The 18,540-nt window shown below is 39.2% G+C and overlaps 1 protein-coding gene across 1 annotated transcript; it reads left to right on the plus strand.

Moving 5' to 3' along the window:
- The first annotated feature begins 3,497 nt into the window (after nt 1-3,497).
- LOC105733422 (low-density lipoprotein receptor-related protein 2-like) lies at nt 3,498-11,429 on the plus strand. The gene is made up of 6 exons (XM_064371337.1): nt 3,498-3,642; nt 4,189-4,318; nt 5,384-5,488; nt 7,160-7,267; nt 11,081-11,152; nt 11,330-11,429. The coding sequence occupies exons 2-5, from the start codon at nt 4,259-4,261 to the stop codon at nt 11,105-11,107; spliced, it is 300 nt and encodes a 99-aa protein (XP_064227407.1). The 5' UTR covers nt 3,498-3,642; nt 4,189-4,258; the 3' UTR covers nt 11,108-11,152; nt 11,330-11,429.
- The last annotated feature ends 7,111 nt before the right edge of the window (nt 11,430-18,540 follow it).

The raw sequence follows: 18,540 nt of genomic DNA on the forward strand, positions 1-18,540 counted from the left end.
TGGTACTGGTTTTCACTTTGTGTTATTTGCCCTCTGAGTAACACTTCACCATCATCTTTCTCAGGGGTTCACAGTCCCCAGCCACTTAAGTGTCCTCATCAGCATCTATTATCTAAAACTTCATTTGCGAAAACAGAATAATAAAAATATTAACGCTTCTGGGGCAACTTCCCTTTCATCATGGATCAGGGACTTCAGCTAAGGAGCAAAGCCCTATCTAACAAATTTCAGGTATCAGCATAAAGGGGAGGTATAATTTTAGGTGACATCCAATACCAGTCTTCTGTATATGTCCAATACCACATCTTGAAGCCTATTGCATGCTATGGTATGTTGGCTTTTCGGTTTCAGAAAGAGAGATAAAGGAAGATGCCACCCAGTACTGTAACTATGGTAGGGGCTACAGCAGTAAACTCTTGAGTGTCAGATCTCAGCTCTGTGATCCTCAAGCTCTGTGACTATGAGCAAGTCACCTGTCCTGTGGCTCAGATCCCTACCCAGTAAAATAACTAACACCAATTTCATTGAGATGATTAAGTGTAAGACTTTGAGAGAAGTTCCCAGCATTGAGTAAGCACTCAATAAATGCTAGCAATCATCACTACACACGAGGCAGGTGGGTCCCACAAAATAATTGAACCCAAGTTCTAGAGAGTCACTGTAAAGAATCTTTCTGCTTAAATTATATTAAAATTCTGCATTCGTGCCAACACCAACAGTTTGAGTAAGTGAGAGAGGACTTAGAGATAAATGTCATTTCAATTTACATCTTGGGTCGGGCATGGTGGCTCATGCCTATAATCCCAGCACTTTGAGAGGCCAAGGCAGGTGGATAACCTGAGGTCAAGAGTTTGAGACCAGCCTGGTCAACATGGTGAAACCCAGTCTCTACTAAAAATACAAAAAATTATCCAGGTATGGTGTCAGGTGTCTGTAATCCTAGCTACCTGGGAGGCTGAGGTGGAGGTTGCAGGGAGCCAAGATGGCACCATTGAACTCTAGCCTGGGTGACAAGAGTGAAACTCCATCTCAAAAACAACAGCAACAACAACAATTTAAATCTTTGGGGGTGGCAAAGTGGCAGCAGAACTCACCTTTAAAAATGAGGTAGGTAGACCCTGTCTCATTCTCCCCAAAAAGCAATGTAGTCCTTCCCCACCGCCACCCATTTCTTTAAAGATATGAGAAGGTAAGAATTCACCACCTATATTAGACCCATGCTCGACTCCTAAAGCCCACACCAGTTTTGATAGTGAAAGTCAAGGACACAACCATAATTGTTCTCAACTTAGCATCAAATATAAAGGCTGTTTACACAAAGTTATAGATTATTGGCTTACCCAACACAATATATGACTGGCTTTTATGCAATTATTTATACCTTTTAAAATAAACACCATGAAGAAGTGAGTGTGGAATCTGTAACAGTCCCCATTTAATCGGGAAAATCTTTCTTATGGAGAGAGGATTAAGGAAAGGCACCTTGAACAAATTCTTCTCCTTGAACGCCCCTTTCCCTCCCTGCCCTCTGTTCCACAGCTGGCTGATGATTGCCAGCACAGGCAGGCAGAACTTGAGGGTTGCTGGGCAACTTTACAACTGAGCAGCTGCCTTAAGCACATGTGCAGTAATCAGGACAATAAAATATTGTTCATTGCTTCTACCCTACAACCAATTAGGTCAGCTGTAAATATTGGAATTGCTTGGTAAACATGCTGGAAGATTGTACTGACTTGTTAATATAAGTGAAAATGTAATTAGATTTATAACACTTTTTTCCAAGTCATAATTTACAACAACAACAGGAGAAAAAAAAATTCTCTTGCAACCTGCTGAAATATCATTATTAAAATGCACATGAAAAGTCAATTATGCCAGAGGGATGTATTTAAGAGAAGTGAGTTTCCATACTCTGGGATTACACCATGGGGATTACATATTTCTTATTTATTTTTTTCCCTGAATCTTTTTTGCTGCCAAATGAAAAGGAACAGATATTTTACTAATTTCACTCTGAAATATTGCTGCAGATAGTGCTAAGAAGTAAACCAAGTAACCTGACTCCCTGGAAACCTACTCAATTCTCTTCAAAGTGCCAGGAAAAGCCGAGTAGTCACCATTCTTTTTTATTTATAAGTCCATCTCACTTTAAGCAATAGTCATGTCCCTTAAAACGTGGAAATAATTTTTTTTCTAAATGCTATTCTGTTTTACACTCTAAATGAGTAGATTATTATATTGAATTCTGTGGGGGCAGTCCTTACCTAAAGATAAGAAATAAGCCCTCATTTTCATTTTAAAATTTGGAGTTTCCTCTACTCACAGGATCATAGTGGGAGCGCCACTCAACCCTCACATAAGGGTGGTACAGAGTGGCAGGACATTCATGTCATATCTCAGGAACAGGTGCCACCTCATCCCCACCCAGGCAGGAGATCTTGGTGACATCATCCCTGAGCTGGGCTTCATCCCATGAAGAGGGTTGGGGGCTCTGTGTACCAGGTGAGGACACAACCATAATTGTCCTCCTCAACTTAGCATCAAATATAGAGGCTGTTTACACAACAGTATAGATTATTAGCTTACCCAGCACAATGTTATTGGGTTTCATGCAGTTATTTATATCTTTTAAAATAAACACCAAGAACAAGTGAGTGTGGCATCTCTAACAGTCCCCATTTAATTGGGAAATCTTTCTTGCTGAAAGAAGGTTAAGAAAAGGCATCTTGAACAAATCCTTCTCCTTGAACATCCCTTTCCTTCCCTACTCTCTGTTCCACCAGAGGGGTTCTGTTCCTTTCTCCCTGAGAACACCTCTGTTCCTCCCAGAGGGAGTCTAAGCCCAGTTCCAATCATAACCCAGACAGGTTGCTGCCCCTTTGCTTCCTGGTTTCCTCCTAATGAATGTAGGTGGTATAATATCTCATCTGCATTTAAGGTATCAGTGGGGAAAAAGCTAGTAAAAAAAAAATCATAAAGCCATGTTCTAACTGGCATGAGATGGTATCTCAATGTAGTTTTGATTTGCATTTCTCTGATGACCAGTGATGATGAGCATTTTTTCATATGCTTGTTGGCCTCATGTATGTCTTCTTTTGTAAAGTATCTGTTCATATCCTTAGCCCAGTTTTGAATGGGCTTGTTTTTTTCTTGTAAATCTGTTTTAGTTCGTTGTAAATTCTGGATATCAGCCCTTTGTCAGATGGGTAGGCTGCAAAAATTTTTTCCCATTCTGTTGGTTGCCGATTCACTCTATTGACTGTTTCTTTCACCGTGCAGAAGCTGTGGAGTTTGATTAGGTCCCATTTGTCTATTTTGGCTTTTGTTGCCAATGCTTTTGGTGTTTTGGTCATGAAGCCCTTGCGTACGCCTATGTCCTGAATGGTTTTGCCTAGGTTTTCTTCTAGGGTTTTTATGGTGTTAGGTCTTAAACACAGTCTTTAAAAGAGTGGTTCTAGCCCCCAGTTTCTGCCAGGATTGTGGGCTTCCATGTGTTGATGTGCTCTCTGCTCTCTTCATAGCCGCAGTCGCTGTGCTGTTGGCAGTCCTCTTGATCATCGTAATTGGAGCTCTGGCAATTGCAGGATTCTTCCACTATAGGAGAACCGGCTCCCTTTTGCCTGCTCTGCCCAAGCTGCCAAGGTCAGTTCCATTATGGGGAACACTGATGTTTGAAGCCTAAGAAATTCATAGGAAGCCATGTGAAGGACTTTGTTTTCTTTTTGAGTTAGAAAAGCACAATACGCGGTTCGCCTATTCTGCAGAAACGAAAAGTAGTGAGGATGTCAGGCAGTCACTTCAAATCACGGCTTCTTAACTAACTGCTTCTCTAAAGCCTGAGTGGTGACAAGCTGTGTTTTGTAGTCCAAATGGTTGTACCTATTGGTAGGGGTGCAGGTCAGAGGGGAGTGAAAAGGCAGCTGCGTGATGCCCAGGCTTTATCCTGGTGTGTGCTGCACCCTTTTTCTTTTAGATCTCAGGGTTCAGGAATGTGTTTTAATGTTTCCAGGTAGCTAAGGGAACTTACTACCATATTTGACAGTGTAAATTTAGAGTGGGAATTGAGCATTACATTTAAGGAAGAGTCAGCAGTGTGGAAGAAAGGGGACTGTTGCGAAAGGTTGTTTGTTGTTTTTGTTCTTCTTGTTGTTTTAAATAACAAGACACTTTTTGGATAATTGTTTCCAGCTTAAGCAGTCTTGTCAAGCCCTCTGAAAATGGAAATGGGGTGACCTTCAGATCAGGGGCAGATCTTAACATGGATATTGGAGTATCTGATTTTGGACCTGAGACTGCTATTGACAGATCAATGGCAATGGTGAGTATGATTTCAAAATGATTACTCGAAGGTTGTCATTTATAGAATAAACACCTTTTACAAAGAATAAAATTTATCTAGAGAAGACTGAAATACAGTAGTAGGCCTCTCAAAATAAAGTCTGCACTACACAAACCAAGTTAGGAAACATTGTTGCCGAAACAAGTTAGGTTTGTTGCCTAAAGGTGTCTAAAAACACTAGTAATAAAATTGGAATTTACCCCTGCTCTAAGCCACACTGTTGAATTGGAATCATGATCAGTCTTACGTTTAACTTGAATATTGAAGAGCTTCCTGGTTTTTTGGGGAGCAATGGGTGGGGAGGACACGATATTTTGTTTTAATTTGATGACATTTTATATGTATAAAAGGAGTAGGGAACTATATTTTTTCTAGTGTCATATATTTTCCCACCAATGTATAGTGATGGAATAAACAGTGATTTTAGAGTTGGCTTTGGTCCAGACCATGGCTCTGCCACCTACTAAGTACGTGACAATAGACATGAAGCTGATATCTCTGACCTTCATTGTCCCTATTTGTAAAATGGGTACAATAATACCTCCTGGGATGACCAAATGAAGTACTTTATGAGGGGCTGCCACAGTCGTGGCACCGAGGGGGCTCTCTGTAATCAGTGTTGGGAAACCACTTTCAGTATTTTGTTTCTCCCTCAAGTCTTTCATTTTTTTCCTTCCCTGAAAATGTAATGTTACCCATTCTTTTCTTTTCCCTCTCTTCTCATTTTTCTTTTCTTCTTCCACCATTATCCTTTTCTCTTGCATAGACCCAATCCCCAAATGAATTATTTAAGAGAATTTAGATATAAGAAGAGTGTTTCCATTTCCTTGAGTTGGTAAATTAGTGCATGTCATGTGACTTTGCATAAAAATTTGCCATATGGAGGCCTTGTGTCTTGCTGGCTTTCTTTTTTTTTTTTTTGCAAGTTCTCTTGTGGGTAACTTTGGCATAGCACCGAGCATACCTCTAGGTGTGAGGAAGGCACCTTTTTTTGTGTGTGATCTAGATTAGTATGGTGTAATCTCTCTGTCTGTCTGCCATCAGAGTGAAGACTTTGTCATGGAAATGGGGAAGCAGCCCATAATATTTGAAAACCCAATGTATTCAGCAGCCAGAGACAGTGCTGTGAAAGTGGTTCAGCCAGCCCAGGTGAGAAACCATGCAGTCCTTTATTTCAGTTACTGCTGTCGCTGGATCTTAATCTGTTGAGTCATGTCTTCTTAGGATTCTCCTAACCTTCCTTCCAGATGGATGGAAGCGTAGTGAGTGGTCCATGCCGCAGCTGCCCTATCTGCAGGAACAGGACCAACCCAAGGACATAAGACCTGAAAACAATCAGAATCCTGTTCCATTGCATATTGGTGGAGGTTTGGCAGCTGTGCCGGGGCTGCTGACCAAGAGCCTTTCATTCTGAGGGGTGTCAGAGCATGAGGTCTGAGTCCCTTCGCGGGCCTGGTAAACACAGTGCCTGAAACACCACAGCTTATCTACAAATACTTGTGAAATGAAGGAGTGGAGACTTGTCAGATCATTATACAGGAATTGGAGGACTGGGCCCAGTCTCTGGTTCTTGCTGCTATCACAAGTTTGTGGTTTGAGGTGGATTAAAGGGAGAGGGACCTCTTATGCTTGCTGTTGTGATACTTTTCCAAAAAGTACAAAGGTCTCTAGAGTTGATGGACAGATATCTAAATTTCCTTGCTGCAGCCTTATCGCTCAGTCATCTTTAAGAAGAAGAGCTGGGAGATGAGATAGGAATATAGGTGAAGGGAATAACTTTTTATAAGGTCTGCGTCGATAGCCCTAGCACCGCTTCCAGCACTTGTCAACTGTGAACATGTGTCTCTTTTGTCAAAACAACTGTGGCCTTAGTGACAATGAATAACTGACATTGTTAACACCTATGCTCCTTTCAAACTTGAGATATGGCACATTTTAATACAGAAGCTAGAAATGTTTATTTTACAAATATTTTGTGATTTTAAGATCATAAATGTTTAAATTTTGAAAGTGTTTGCCTGATTCTTTAATAAACAGATATGAAAACTTTAATCACGTGTTAAAACAGATATGACATTTTATTTGACATCTTCACTTAAAACAAAATGAGGTCATGTATACAAATGCATATCCAAGTTTGAGAATAAACAAAGTAATGAATGTGAATATGTAGGAAAAGGAGTGAATTGTCCACCTCGTAGTTTATTATATATTCATGGTCACTTGGTCTTCAAAGGGAACCTTGCAATTACATGAATCTTACAGAAAAATGTGTAGAAGAGTTTTAATTTTATTATTCTCATCTTTTCAAAAATTCAACCTCTTTTTAGTAGTTCTATGAAATTTTAATTTGCAAAGATAGGATTTATTAATATTCAAAGAAATTATTAAGAGCCAAAGAAAGGATTCTCAGTTCACCAGTGAGGTTGGAGAATTATTCTTGCTGTTCTTCTAGGATTTCGCTTCCAGTATATAACCAGAGTTTCTTTATCCAAAAATTTGGTCGACAGTGGGAGTAAGAAGGTATAGAAAATATAGTAGAAATTGCTAGTAATAAGTGAGAGTGTGACCAGTGAGGGATGTATTTGTCTCCCAGGATTATGGTATGAGGTGTCTTAGTGGTTTCTGCTCTTGATTTTGGGGTGGTGGGAGTAATGTTTAGACCTGACTTACTGGGTTACATCATGCAATCAAAATGGTGCCTGATGATGTCTAGAAGAACAAGATGGCAAAAAGAGCCAGAGTTGGTAAAAACGACAGCAAATTTATTTACTACTGAATTCTTTCCAAATAGGGTAACGGCCTTTAATGTGTCCACAGGTGACTGTATCTGGCAATGTGGAGAATAAGAATTATGGAAGTCCCATAAACCCTTCTGAGGTAGTTCCAGAGACAAAGCCAACTTCCCCAGATGCTGATGGAACTCAGGTAACAGTTGCTGACTCCTGAAATATTGTGGGATTTGGAAAGATCTTTGGGATGGCCGGGTTGTTATTAACCTTAAGCAAACAAGGGAGACTCTGACAGGCTCAAAGATCCATTGGCAGTTAATAAATATAATTTTTTAAAAATCATAGATTGAAAAACTTGCCACCAAATAAAGCTACATTCTAACATTGAGTTGGGAATAATGTTCCTTGTAACATGGGAGAACACATCACAAAAAAGAACAAATTGACTTCTGGATCCAGTATCTTTAGACCAGGGACATTTAAGTTGAGAAACTGACTCAGTATGAATAAAGATTTCCTTGTGTCAAAGATACAGATGAAAGATTCTTCTCTGTGTGCCATGATTCTCTGCATGCATCTTTATTCCTTTAAGCTGGTCTTCGCTCTCCTGCTATTACAGTCTTTACCACTAGATGGCACTAATTTACATACTTTGTCCATTCACCATCCATTTTTTAATTATTGTCCAACCAATCATCTAACTAATGTTATTGCCCTCGATGGTGTTTAATACTGGAGATTGAAAGAAAAAAAATGCCATTAGATGGAACTTCTTAAACATGCCTGCAGGTCCTTTGCAATTGGTACACTATTTGGTCTGCAGAAAGAAATTCAATAAATATATTTGATATTAAACTCTGTATTAATGAATCATTAGTTTTAATGAACACATATGAAGCTATCCCAGATCTAGCTGTTTGAATCTGGACAAACCGTTTTACCTCTGGGGCTAAAGTCCTCAATAATATAGTATTTCTCACTGGGGCACTATTGGCATATTGAGTGGGACAGTTCTTTTGTGCTTCAAAACTGCCCTGTGCACTGCAGGGAATTTCAGCATTTCTGGTCCTTGTCCACTAAATCCCAGTAGTGTCTCCTTTAATTCAATGTGACTCCAGAAATCACCACCCTTCCCCCAACACATGTGCACACACTCCGAGTTGAGAACCACTAGGAACTGGAATGTCTCTGTTTTAAGATTCTATGACTGGCTGGGCGCGGTGGCTCAAGCCTGTAATCCCAGCACTTTGGGAGGCCGAGGTGGGTGGATCACGAGGTCAAGAGATTGAGACCATCCCGGTCAACATGGTGAAATCCCGTCTCTACTAAAAAAATACAAAAAAATTAGCTGGGCACGGTGGTGCGTGCCTGTAATCCCAGCTACTCAGGAGGCTGAGGCAGGAGAATTGCCTGAACCCAGGAGGCGGAGGTTGCGGTGAGCCAAGATCGCGCCATTGCACTCCAGCCTGGGTAACAAGAGTGAAACTCCATCTCAAAAAACAAAAAAAGATTCTATGACCAATTTTGTGAAGTAATGTAAAGAAATGAAAGTCTAAGCGTAGTTAGAAATTTTACCTTTTGATACAATATTTATCAAATTTTATAATCTGTAAACATTGATATCGGGATAACTTGGCAGTCTCATTATCACCTTAAACATTGGTTCCTGCGCTGCTTATTTAAATAAAAATAAAATTTGAACTAAATTGATGCTAATGAGAAGAGTCTATATCAAAGTTTCTATATACCTTCTCAAATTCCCTTCCTTATTCCTTCTTCTCATGTCACACACACACACACACACACACACACACACAGTCCTCTCTCTCTCTGTCTCACACACACACACACAGATATACACAAATATTGTCTAGAAAGGAATTTTCAGTTTCACATTTTTCAAGGGACTAAACATTTTTTCTTTAAGCTGTATTAGAAATAGATTTTGAAGATTAATTTTCCACAGACACATGGAGGTTTGAATGTCATATATTTGGTCCTCCAAGTTTGAGTCAACCCCAAGCTAGCGCCAGATGTGTATTCTCAATATTTTTTCTCGGTCCATCCCTAGTCTAGTGATCTTCTTCACTAAATAGAGATTTTCCCCTGCTGGACCTGGAAGGGGAATGTGGTGTGGAGGCCGTAACCTCTGACCTGCATGTCTGTTATCAGAAACAAAATGTATACTGACAGGCTCTTTCAAAGGAGAGCAGATCGTCACCAACTGTAATCTGTCCTTTCTCTTCCCCTTTGTAATCCCTTGGTTCCTCCTCTTACTTTTTTAATTAGTGAGGCTGAGACCCTGTAAAATTTGTCTGCCATGGCCTGTCCAGGGATCTCACTGTATTTCTTGCCTCCTGGGCACTGAGATAACAGCCAGCATGGCTTAAAAGCAGTAGAGGCGCTTGGGTGAGATCACCTAGGTTGATTTGAACATGCCAGAGTCTCACAGATGTATCTTCATCCATAAATATGTTGAAAGACTAACAATTAAAAACATGGGCTGGCTGCGGTGGCTCACGTCTGTAATCCTAGCACTTTGGGATGTTGAGGCAGGCATATCATGAGGTCAGGAGTTTGAGACCAGCCTGGACAACATAATGAAACCCCGTCTCTACCAAAAATACAAAAATTAGCTGGGTGTGGTGGCACATGCCTGAGCTACTCGGGAGGCTGAGGCTGGGGAATTGCTTGAACCCAGGAGGCAGAGGTTGCAGTGAGCCAAGACCGTGCAGCTGCACTCCAGCCTGGGCAACAGAACGAGACTTCATTTCAAAAAAACAAACAAACAAAAAACAAAAACCATGAACTGGGATTCAGTTCTATTATTTTTCAAAAGTGTATTTTCCATTGATATGCATAAGGTCTCCCAAGGAGGCAGAAATGAAAGTCACCATCCCTTTTCTCTTGTTAGTAATTGCTTAACTCCAAGCTAGACATTCCATTTTGAAGCAATGACATCTAAGAGACCTTGGCCTGCCCCACTTAACTGTGAGCGCCCAGAGGCAGGGCTTTGACCTGAATGTCTTCATGTTCCCCTTGGGGGCACTATGTACAATGCAGAGACTCACTTGAATATGGGTTAAAGTGAAGACCTCTTCTGCTTCTCCTGTAGCTCTGTGCTCCCCATTCCTCCACAGCCTGGTCCCTTGCTTTCACAGAGTAAGAGATACCCCATAAAACCCGTGGGCTCCCTCAGCTTCTGTTGGGAGTAGGCTGTCTGTTCCCTTGTCTTCCACCAGGTTTTTATCTGGCAGTCAGCAGGACAGGCAACTTTTCAGTAGAGTGTGGGCCACACACCATGGTCCAGGGTGATTCTCTTTGGGTTCTCCAGTTTGTGGACCTCTGGGTCCCCTGAGTAATCATTACCTGCCCTTCTACCTGCAGTTTAGTTATATAATCTTGCTGTGACTCAGCAACTATAGGACAATAAGTGTACCTACCTCTAGGAGTTGTTAAGAAAACATCAGAAACTGGTGAAACTCTTAGAGTAATTCCTGACACACAGTAAGCACTCAACAAATGTTAGATGTTTTTGTTATTAGTATTATTATGATACAGGAGGGAATGATGAAGGGAGAAGGGATACAAAGAATATTATTTTAGAGAGTAAGAGTTATAATTTATCTCTGCCCAATTTTCAGGCAGCCCCAGAAATCTCTTTTTCTCCAGATGCACCTTGTATGTGTCTGTTTTATGTGTTCTCTCTGTACTGAAGTAGCCAGGTGATCTGCTTGTAGACACTATGGCACAGATTCTGTAAATTATAAATTTGAAATTAAAGAAGTATCTAAAACCATTAGATGAAAGGAGCCGAGAGTGTTTCAGTTACTGCTCAGGGACCACAGGAGAAACTGAAAATTTACCACATGGGCTCAATCATATGGTCCTAAGTCCCAAATTGCTTTATCCTTCAGTAAGAAGAAATTTTTAAATTGCGACAGGAGGAAAAGAAACCCACAAAATAATTCCATTACTGAGAGTGTTTTGTTTTCCCCTTTTCATTTAGGTGACAAAATGGAATCTCTTCAGATGAAAAGCTAAACAAACTACCAACTTTGAAAATCCAATCTATGCCCAGGTAATTTTTAACAATTTTTCTTAGCACAGACATTCTTTCTTAGAAATTATTTGCTTGGTTAAATTGGACACACACTTATTCTGAGCAGAGCGGCCACAAATAGTCTTCTTTATGAAAAATCGTGTGTGGTTACCTTGGGGGAGTAAATGGCTGATTCCTGCTACGTTGTGTTCTTAGATGGAGAACGAACAGAAGGAAAGTGTTGCTGTGACCCCACCTCCATCACCTCTCCCTGCTAAGCCTAAGCCTCCTTCAAAAAGAGACCCGATGCCAACCTATTCTGCAACAGAAGATAAAGACACCACGAATCTTGTTAAAGAAGACTCTGAAGTATAGCTATACCAGCTATTTAAGGAATAATTAGAAACACACTTTTGCACATATATTTTTTACAAAGAGATGAAAAAAGTCAACATTCAGTACTTTATGAAAAATATATTTTTCCCTGTTTGCCTGTAGTTGAAAATATCATGTATGCCTTTTTTACTTATGCCATCTCATATTTTTACAAATAATTATCACAATGTATTATATGTATATCTTTGCACTGAAGTTGTCTGAAGGTAATACCATAAATATACTGTATATTTGTAAATTTTGGAAAGATTATCTTGTTACTGAATTTGCTAATAAAAGTGTCTGCTGATTTGGGTGGTGATCATGATAGTAAGTGATCCAATGAGAAAAGGAATTGACTTGGGACCTTTAGCCGTGTCTAAAGAAGAGGCACCACTCATATCTCCTATAAAATTATCTAGGAAAGGAATCCAGACTCCACTCTTGGCTCCGTTTTTACACATTAGCACTTAATGTTCAATATTACATGTCAGTTTGATTAATGGGTATATTGATAAGGGCCACTATGTGTTATATAGACATCTGAACTTGACTGTAGACTCCTCAGATAATACAGAAGGTAGAAAAAGCAATTCAGTTTGGCCCTTCTGCGTGTTGGCATTGTCTAACCAGAACCCTCTGTTTCATGTGTGTTCTCTCACTAGCCACCAAGGCAACATTTTTATTTGTGATGTATATGAGGAAATCCCATATCATTAAGTACCACTGCCCTGCATTGAGTTTGTAGTTAATTAAATGAGCTCTTCTGCTTGATGGATCCTGAAGCAATTTCTGCCCTCACCTGACATCCGAGGTGGTCACCTACCCTAGTAGCTGGAGCTCAGTAGCTAAATTTCTGAAACCAAATCTGTGTCTTCATAAAATAAGGTGCAAAAAAAAAAAAAAAAAAAAATACCAGTTAAGCAAAGCCTCAACTGGGTTTTTGTTTCTATGAAAATATCATTATAATCACTATTTATTTCCTAAGTTGAACCTGAATAGAAAGGGAAGCCATTCTTATTAAGCTTTTTCTAGGCCCTTTGGCTAAATGTGTACATTTATATTAGAATGTACTGTACAGTCCAGATCTTCTCTTTAATTTTTATTGCTTTTTTAAAGAGATGGGGCCTTGCTATGTTGCCCAGGCTGATCTTGAAGTCCTGGGCTCAAGTGATCCTCCCACCTCAGCCTCTTGAGTAGTTGGGATTACGGGCATGAGCCACTGTGCCCAGCTTCCAGCTCTTCTCTTAAATAGTGGGCAGGTATAGTCTCCACAACAGGAACCATGGCAGGAATACACACTTTCCCATAGCAAATAGCATTCCTGGCTCTCTGTGCCAATATTGCACATTGATTAAACAATGGATGGATGGATGGATGGATGGATGGATGGATGGATGGATGAATGAAACATATACTACTGATTATTTTATTCCAGGCTTCTCAAAATATTTGTTGCTCATATTTTGAGTGCTGATTGTAATTACTTTGAAATGTACTTTGATTAGATAAACAACTGGAAATTATGCTGCTGAAAAATTTCTAAAAATGTGTATTTTATCAGATGTTTTTTGTGTGCTTCATGAGCCCCAGTCATGAATCAGTTGTATTTTGCTGTGTAAAAACTTGAGGCTTTGAGTGCTCTCAGTCACACCAATTCTGTACCACTCCTTCCTGGAAGTGAATCCAGAGCAATTTGATTGAAAATCAAGCCTCTGCATTCATTTTGTATGTGTCCATGATAGTCTGGTATAAATTATAGGAAACAACTCTCCAGAAACAAGTAGATATCAGAGTCCCAAGTAACGACCAGGATAGCCAGTCCTTGAATGCCGTCTATGGCTAAGGCAGACCAGGGAGGAAGGACATATATTCCTGTTTCTCTAATGACTAGTGTTCCTCTAACAGTCATTTGTCAGGAGGACGATTTCCCAGCCAGCTCCTTTCCACACAGGGTGTGGGCCATCTTCCCGCTGTTAAGCTCTCTGAGTCTGAGCTGCGGCCTCTATAAAATAGGGGGCCTGGTTGTGAGAGTCCAATGTGGAAGTGTATAAAAAGAGTGTAACCCAACGCCCAGCATAAAGTATACCCTCAGTCAACAGAAGCCATGCCTATTATCATTTGTGAAGTAAAGGGAAACTAGAACAGCCATTTAGGTGTTTGTAAAAGTTCCTTGGGTGATTTAATGTAGAGCCTTGGTTGAGAATGACGATTCTAAATAGAAATTGCTGCTCTTTATTTTTTAGTGAAGGAGTTTAAGCAGGTGAACGAGATTTTGTCTGGGCCTTTGAAATGATGCACACCATCTTATCTATAATGAGGCTGAAGAGCACATGATAAAATGTTCGGTCTTGCTTTACCGTCATTTGAAGGTGATAGGAAGGGCAGTAAATACTCCTGTACATGGAAGATAGGAAACCAAGGCTGAGAAGAGAAAAGTGCACGTTCACATCACAGCACAGGGAACAGAGCCACCGTTGAAATAAATATATGTTTCCCGGATCTTTTTAAGAATCCTGAGGAGTTGTTTGAGTTTCTCGTATATTCTGGATACGAGTCCCGTCAAGTGAACAGTTTGCAAAATTTTCTTCCATTTAACATGTGGTCTCTTCACTTTGTTGATTGTTTCCTTTGCTGTGCAGAGGCTTTTTAGTTCTTATAGTCCCATTTGTCTATTTTGGTTTTGTTGTTGCCTGTGCTTCTGAGGTCTTAGTCACAAATTCTTTGCCTATAAGAAAGTACAGGAGAGTTTCCCCTAGGTTTTCTTCTAATTTTTAAAAATAATTTTGGGGCTTACTTTTGAGCATTTAATTCATTTTCAGTTGATTTTTGTTCACAGTGAAGGACAGGGTTCAGTTTTTTTTTCTTCTACATGCAGTTACCAATTTTCCCAGCACCATTTATTGAAGAGGATGTCCTTTCCCCGGTATAGATTCTTGTTGGCTTTGTCAAAGATCAATTGGCTGTTAGATATGTGGCTTTATTTCTGGGTTCTGTATTTTATTCTGTTGGCCTATGTGTCTATTTTTATACCAATTCCATGCCGTTTTGGTTACTATAGTCTTCTAGTCAAGCAGTGTAATGCCTCTAGCTTTTTTTTTTTTTTTTTCTTTTTGCTCAAGATTGTCTCGGCTATTTGAGCTCTTTTTTTGGTTCCATATGAATTTTAAGATTTTTTTCTAATTCTGTGAAGAATAGTGTTGGTATTTTGATGGGGATTCCATTGATTCTATAGATTGCTTTGGACAATATAGTCATTTTAACAATATTAATTCTTCTGATGGATAAGCATGGAATATTTTTCCATTTGTCTGTGTCCTCTTCAATTTATTTCAGTGTTTTGCAGTTTTTCTTGTAGAGATATTTCACCTCCTTGGTTAAATTTATTCCTAGATAAATTATTATTATTTTTTGTAGATATTGCCTTCTTGATTTTTTTTCTCAGCTAGCTCATTACTGGTATATAGAAATGCTACTGATTTTTGTTTGTTAATTTTGTATCCTGCTACTTGACTGAATTCATTTATCAAACCTAAGAGTTTTTTGGTGGAGTCTTTAGACTCTTCAGGATACAAGATCATATTATCAGTAAAGAGGGACAATTTGACTTCCTCTTTTACAATTTGGATGCCTTTTATTCCTTTCTCTTGCCTGATTGCTCTGGGTAAGACTTCCAGTACAATGCTGAATTGGTTAAAAGTGGGCCTACTTATCTTGTTCTTGTTCTTAGAGAAAATTATTTCAACTTTTCTCCATTCAGCACAATGTTATCTGTGGGTTTATCATATGTGGCTTTTATTATTTTGAGGTATTCCTAGTTTGTTGAGAGCTTCCATTCTGAAGGGATGTTTAATTTTATCAAATGTTTTTCTGCATCTATTGAGATGATCATATGGTTTTGTTCTTCCTTCTGTTAATGTGATGTATTATGTTTATTGATTTGCATCTGTTGAACCATCCTTGCATCCCTGGTGTAAATCCCACTTGATCTTGGTGTATTATCTTTTTCATGTGCTATTGAATTCAGTTTGCTAGGATTTTGTTGAGGATTTCTGCATCTGTGTTGATCAGGAATATTGGTCTGTGGTTTTCTTTTTTTGTTGTGTCTTTGTCTGGTTTGGGGATCAGGGTAATGTTGGCCTTAGGGAGAATTCCCTCCTCTTTTTTGGAATAGTTTCGGAAGGACTGGTATTAGTTCTTCTTTGTACATTGGGTAGAATTCAGCTGTGGATCAAAGAAAAGCCCTGCACTTTTCTTTGTTGGGAGACTTTTTATTATGGATTCAATATGGCTACTTTTTATTGGTTCTTTCAGGTTTTCTGTTTCTTCCTGATTCAATCTTGGTAGGTAGTGTGTTTCCAGGAATTTATCTATTTCCTGGATTTTCCAGTTTGTTCAGCATATAGTTGTTCATAATAGCTTCTGATGGTATTTTGTATTTCTGTGGTATCAGTTGTAATGTCTTCTTTTTCACTTCTGATTTTGTGTATTTGGGTCTTTTCTTCTTAGTCTAGCCAGTGGTTTATCAATTTTGTTTACATTTTTGAAGAATAACTTTCCGTTTTGTTAATAATGCTTTGTATTTCTTTAAGCCTCTGTTTGATTTAGTTCTGTTCTGATCTTTATTATTTCTTTTCCTCTGCTCATTTGGGGTTTGGTTTGTTCTTCCTTCTCTAGCTCCTTCAGGTGCACTGTTAGGCTGTTAGTTTGTAATTTTGCTCCCTTTTTGATGTAGGCACTTAATGCTATAAACTTCTCTCTTAACACTGCTTTTGCTGTGTCCCACAGATTTTGGTATGTTGTGTTCCCATTTTCATTTGTTTCAAGAAATGTTTTTATTTCCTTCTTAATTTCTTTATTTACCCAATGGTCATTCAGGAGCATGTTATTTAATTCCCACGTATTTGTATAGTTTCCAAAATTCCTCTTGGTATTGATTTCTAGTTTCACTCCATTGTGCTCTGAGAAGATAATTGATATAATTTTGATTTTTAAAAATTTGTTGAGACTTGTTTTATGGAGTAACATATGGTCTATTCTGAAGAATGTTCCATGTATTGATGAAAAGATTGTATATTTTGTAATTATTGGATAGAATGTTCTGTAAATGTCTGTTAAGTCCATTTGGTCTAATGTCCAGTTTACAGTTAATGCTTCTTTGTTGACTTTCTGTCTAATATAGAAAGTGAGGTGTTGAAATCCCCCACTATTATTGTACTATAGTCTGTCTCTTTATATCTAGTAATATTTGCTTCGTGAATCTGGGTACTCCAGTATTGGGTGCATATCTATTTAGAATTGAATTGTTATGTTCTCTTGCTGGATTGATCCCTTTATCAATATATACTGACCTCCTTTTTTTAAAATTTTTGTTTCTGTCTTTTTTTACTGTTCTTGACTTAAAGTCTGTTTTATCTAAGTATAACTACTCCTGCTTGCTTTTGGTTTCCATTTGCATGGAATATGTATTTCCATCCCTTTACTTTCAGTCTATATGTGTCTTTACTGGTAAGGTGAGTTTCTTTTTTTTTTTTGGGGGGACGGAGTTTCACCCTTGTTACCCAGGCTGGAGTGCAATGGCGCGATCTCGGCTCACCGCAGCCTCCGCCTCCTGGGTTCAGGCAATTCTCCTGCCTCAGCCTCCTGAGTAGCTGGGATTACAGGCACGCGCCACCATGCCCAGCTAATTTTTTTGTATTAGTAGAGACGGGGTTTCACAATGTTGACCAGGATGGTCTCGATCTCTTGACCTCGTGATCCACCTGCCTCGACCTCCCTAAGTGCTGGGATTACAGGCGTGAGCCACCGCGCCCGGCCAGGTGAGTTTCTTATAAGCAGCATATAGTTGGATTATGTTTTTTAATTCATTCAGCCATTATAATTTCAGAATTTAATTTGTTTATATTCAAAATTATTATTGATATGTGAAGCTTTGTTCCTGTCATATTGTTAGTTATTTTCTGGTTGTTGTAAATATTCTCGTTATTTTCTTTTTCTCATGTTGATTGTCATTGTAGTTTAGTGAATCGCTGTAGTGGTAACATTTGAGTTCTTTTTTCCTCCTTTGTGTGATTACTTTACCAGTGAGTTTTGTATGTTTGTGTTTCATGATGGTAAATGTTGTCTTTTCATTTCCAGGTTTAGAACTCCCTTGAGCATTTCTTGTAGGTCCCAGCCCTGTCTAGTGGTAACAAATTATCTCAGCATTTGCTTATGTGGGAAAGACTTTATTTCTTCTTAATTTATGAAGTACAATTTCACTGAAAATTATATCCTTGGCTGGCAGGTTTTTTCTTTTCAGCACGTTGAGTGTGTCATCCCATTCTCTTCTGGCCTGTTAGGTTTCTGCTGAGACATCTGCTGTTAGTCTGCTGAGGGTTCTTTTATAGTTGACTAGATGTTTTTCTCTTGCTGTATTTAGGATTCATTCTCTACCTTTGACATTAAGCAGACTGACTATAATGTACCATTGAGAAGACCATTATACATTATGTCTTTTGGGGGATTACTGAGTCTGCTGTATCTGAATGACTAAATCTCTCACTAGACTTGGGAAGTTTTCATCTATTCATTAAATAGGTTTTCTAATCCTTTGTCTGTTTACCCTTGAGGATACCAATAATGCAAATATTCGATTGCTTTATGTTGCCTCAAATGTCACAAAGACTTTACGTTTTAAAATCTTTTTTGTTTATTTTGGCCTAACTAGATTATTTCAAAAGGGATTCTGAGATAATGAGATTCCTTCTTCTGCCTGATCTAGTATACTGTTGAAGCTTTCAAATGTATTGAAAGCTTTTGGCTGGGTGCAGTGGCTCACGCCTGTAATCCCAGCACTTAGGGAGGTCGAGGCAGGTGGATCACGAGGTCAAGAGATCGAGACCATCCTGGTCAACATGGTGAAACCCCATCTCTACTAAAAATACAAAAAATTAGCTGAGCATGGTGGTGCATGCCTGTAATCCCAGCTACTCAGGAGGCTGAGACAGGAGAATTGCCTGAACCCAGGAGGCGGAGGTTGCGGTGAGCCGAGGTCGTGCCATTGCACTCCA

Source organism: Aotus nancymaae, unplaced genomic scaffold (assembly GCF_030222135.1).
Source record: "Aotus nancymaae isolate 86718 unplaced genomic scaffold, 86718_ANA_hifiasm-v0.15.2.pri h1tg000131l, whole genome shotgun sequence".
In the NCBI taxonomy this organism is placed as follows: Eukaryota; Metazoa; Chordata; class Mammalia; order Primates; family Aotidae; genus Aotus; species Aotus nancymaae.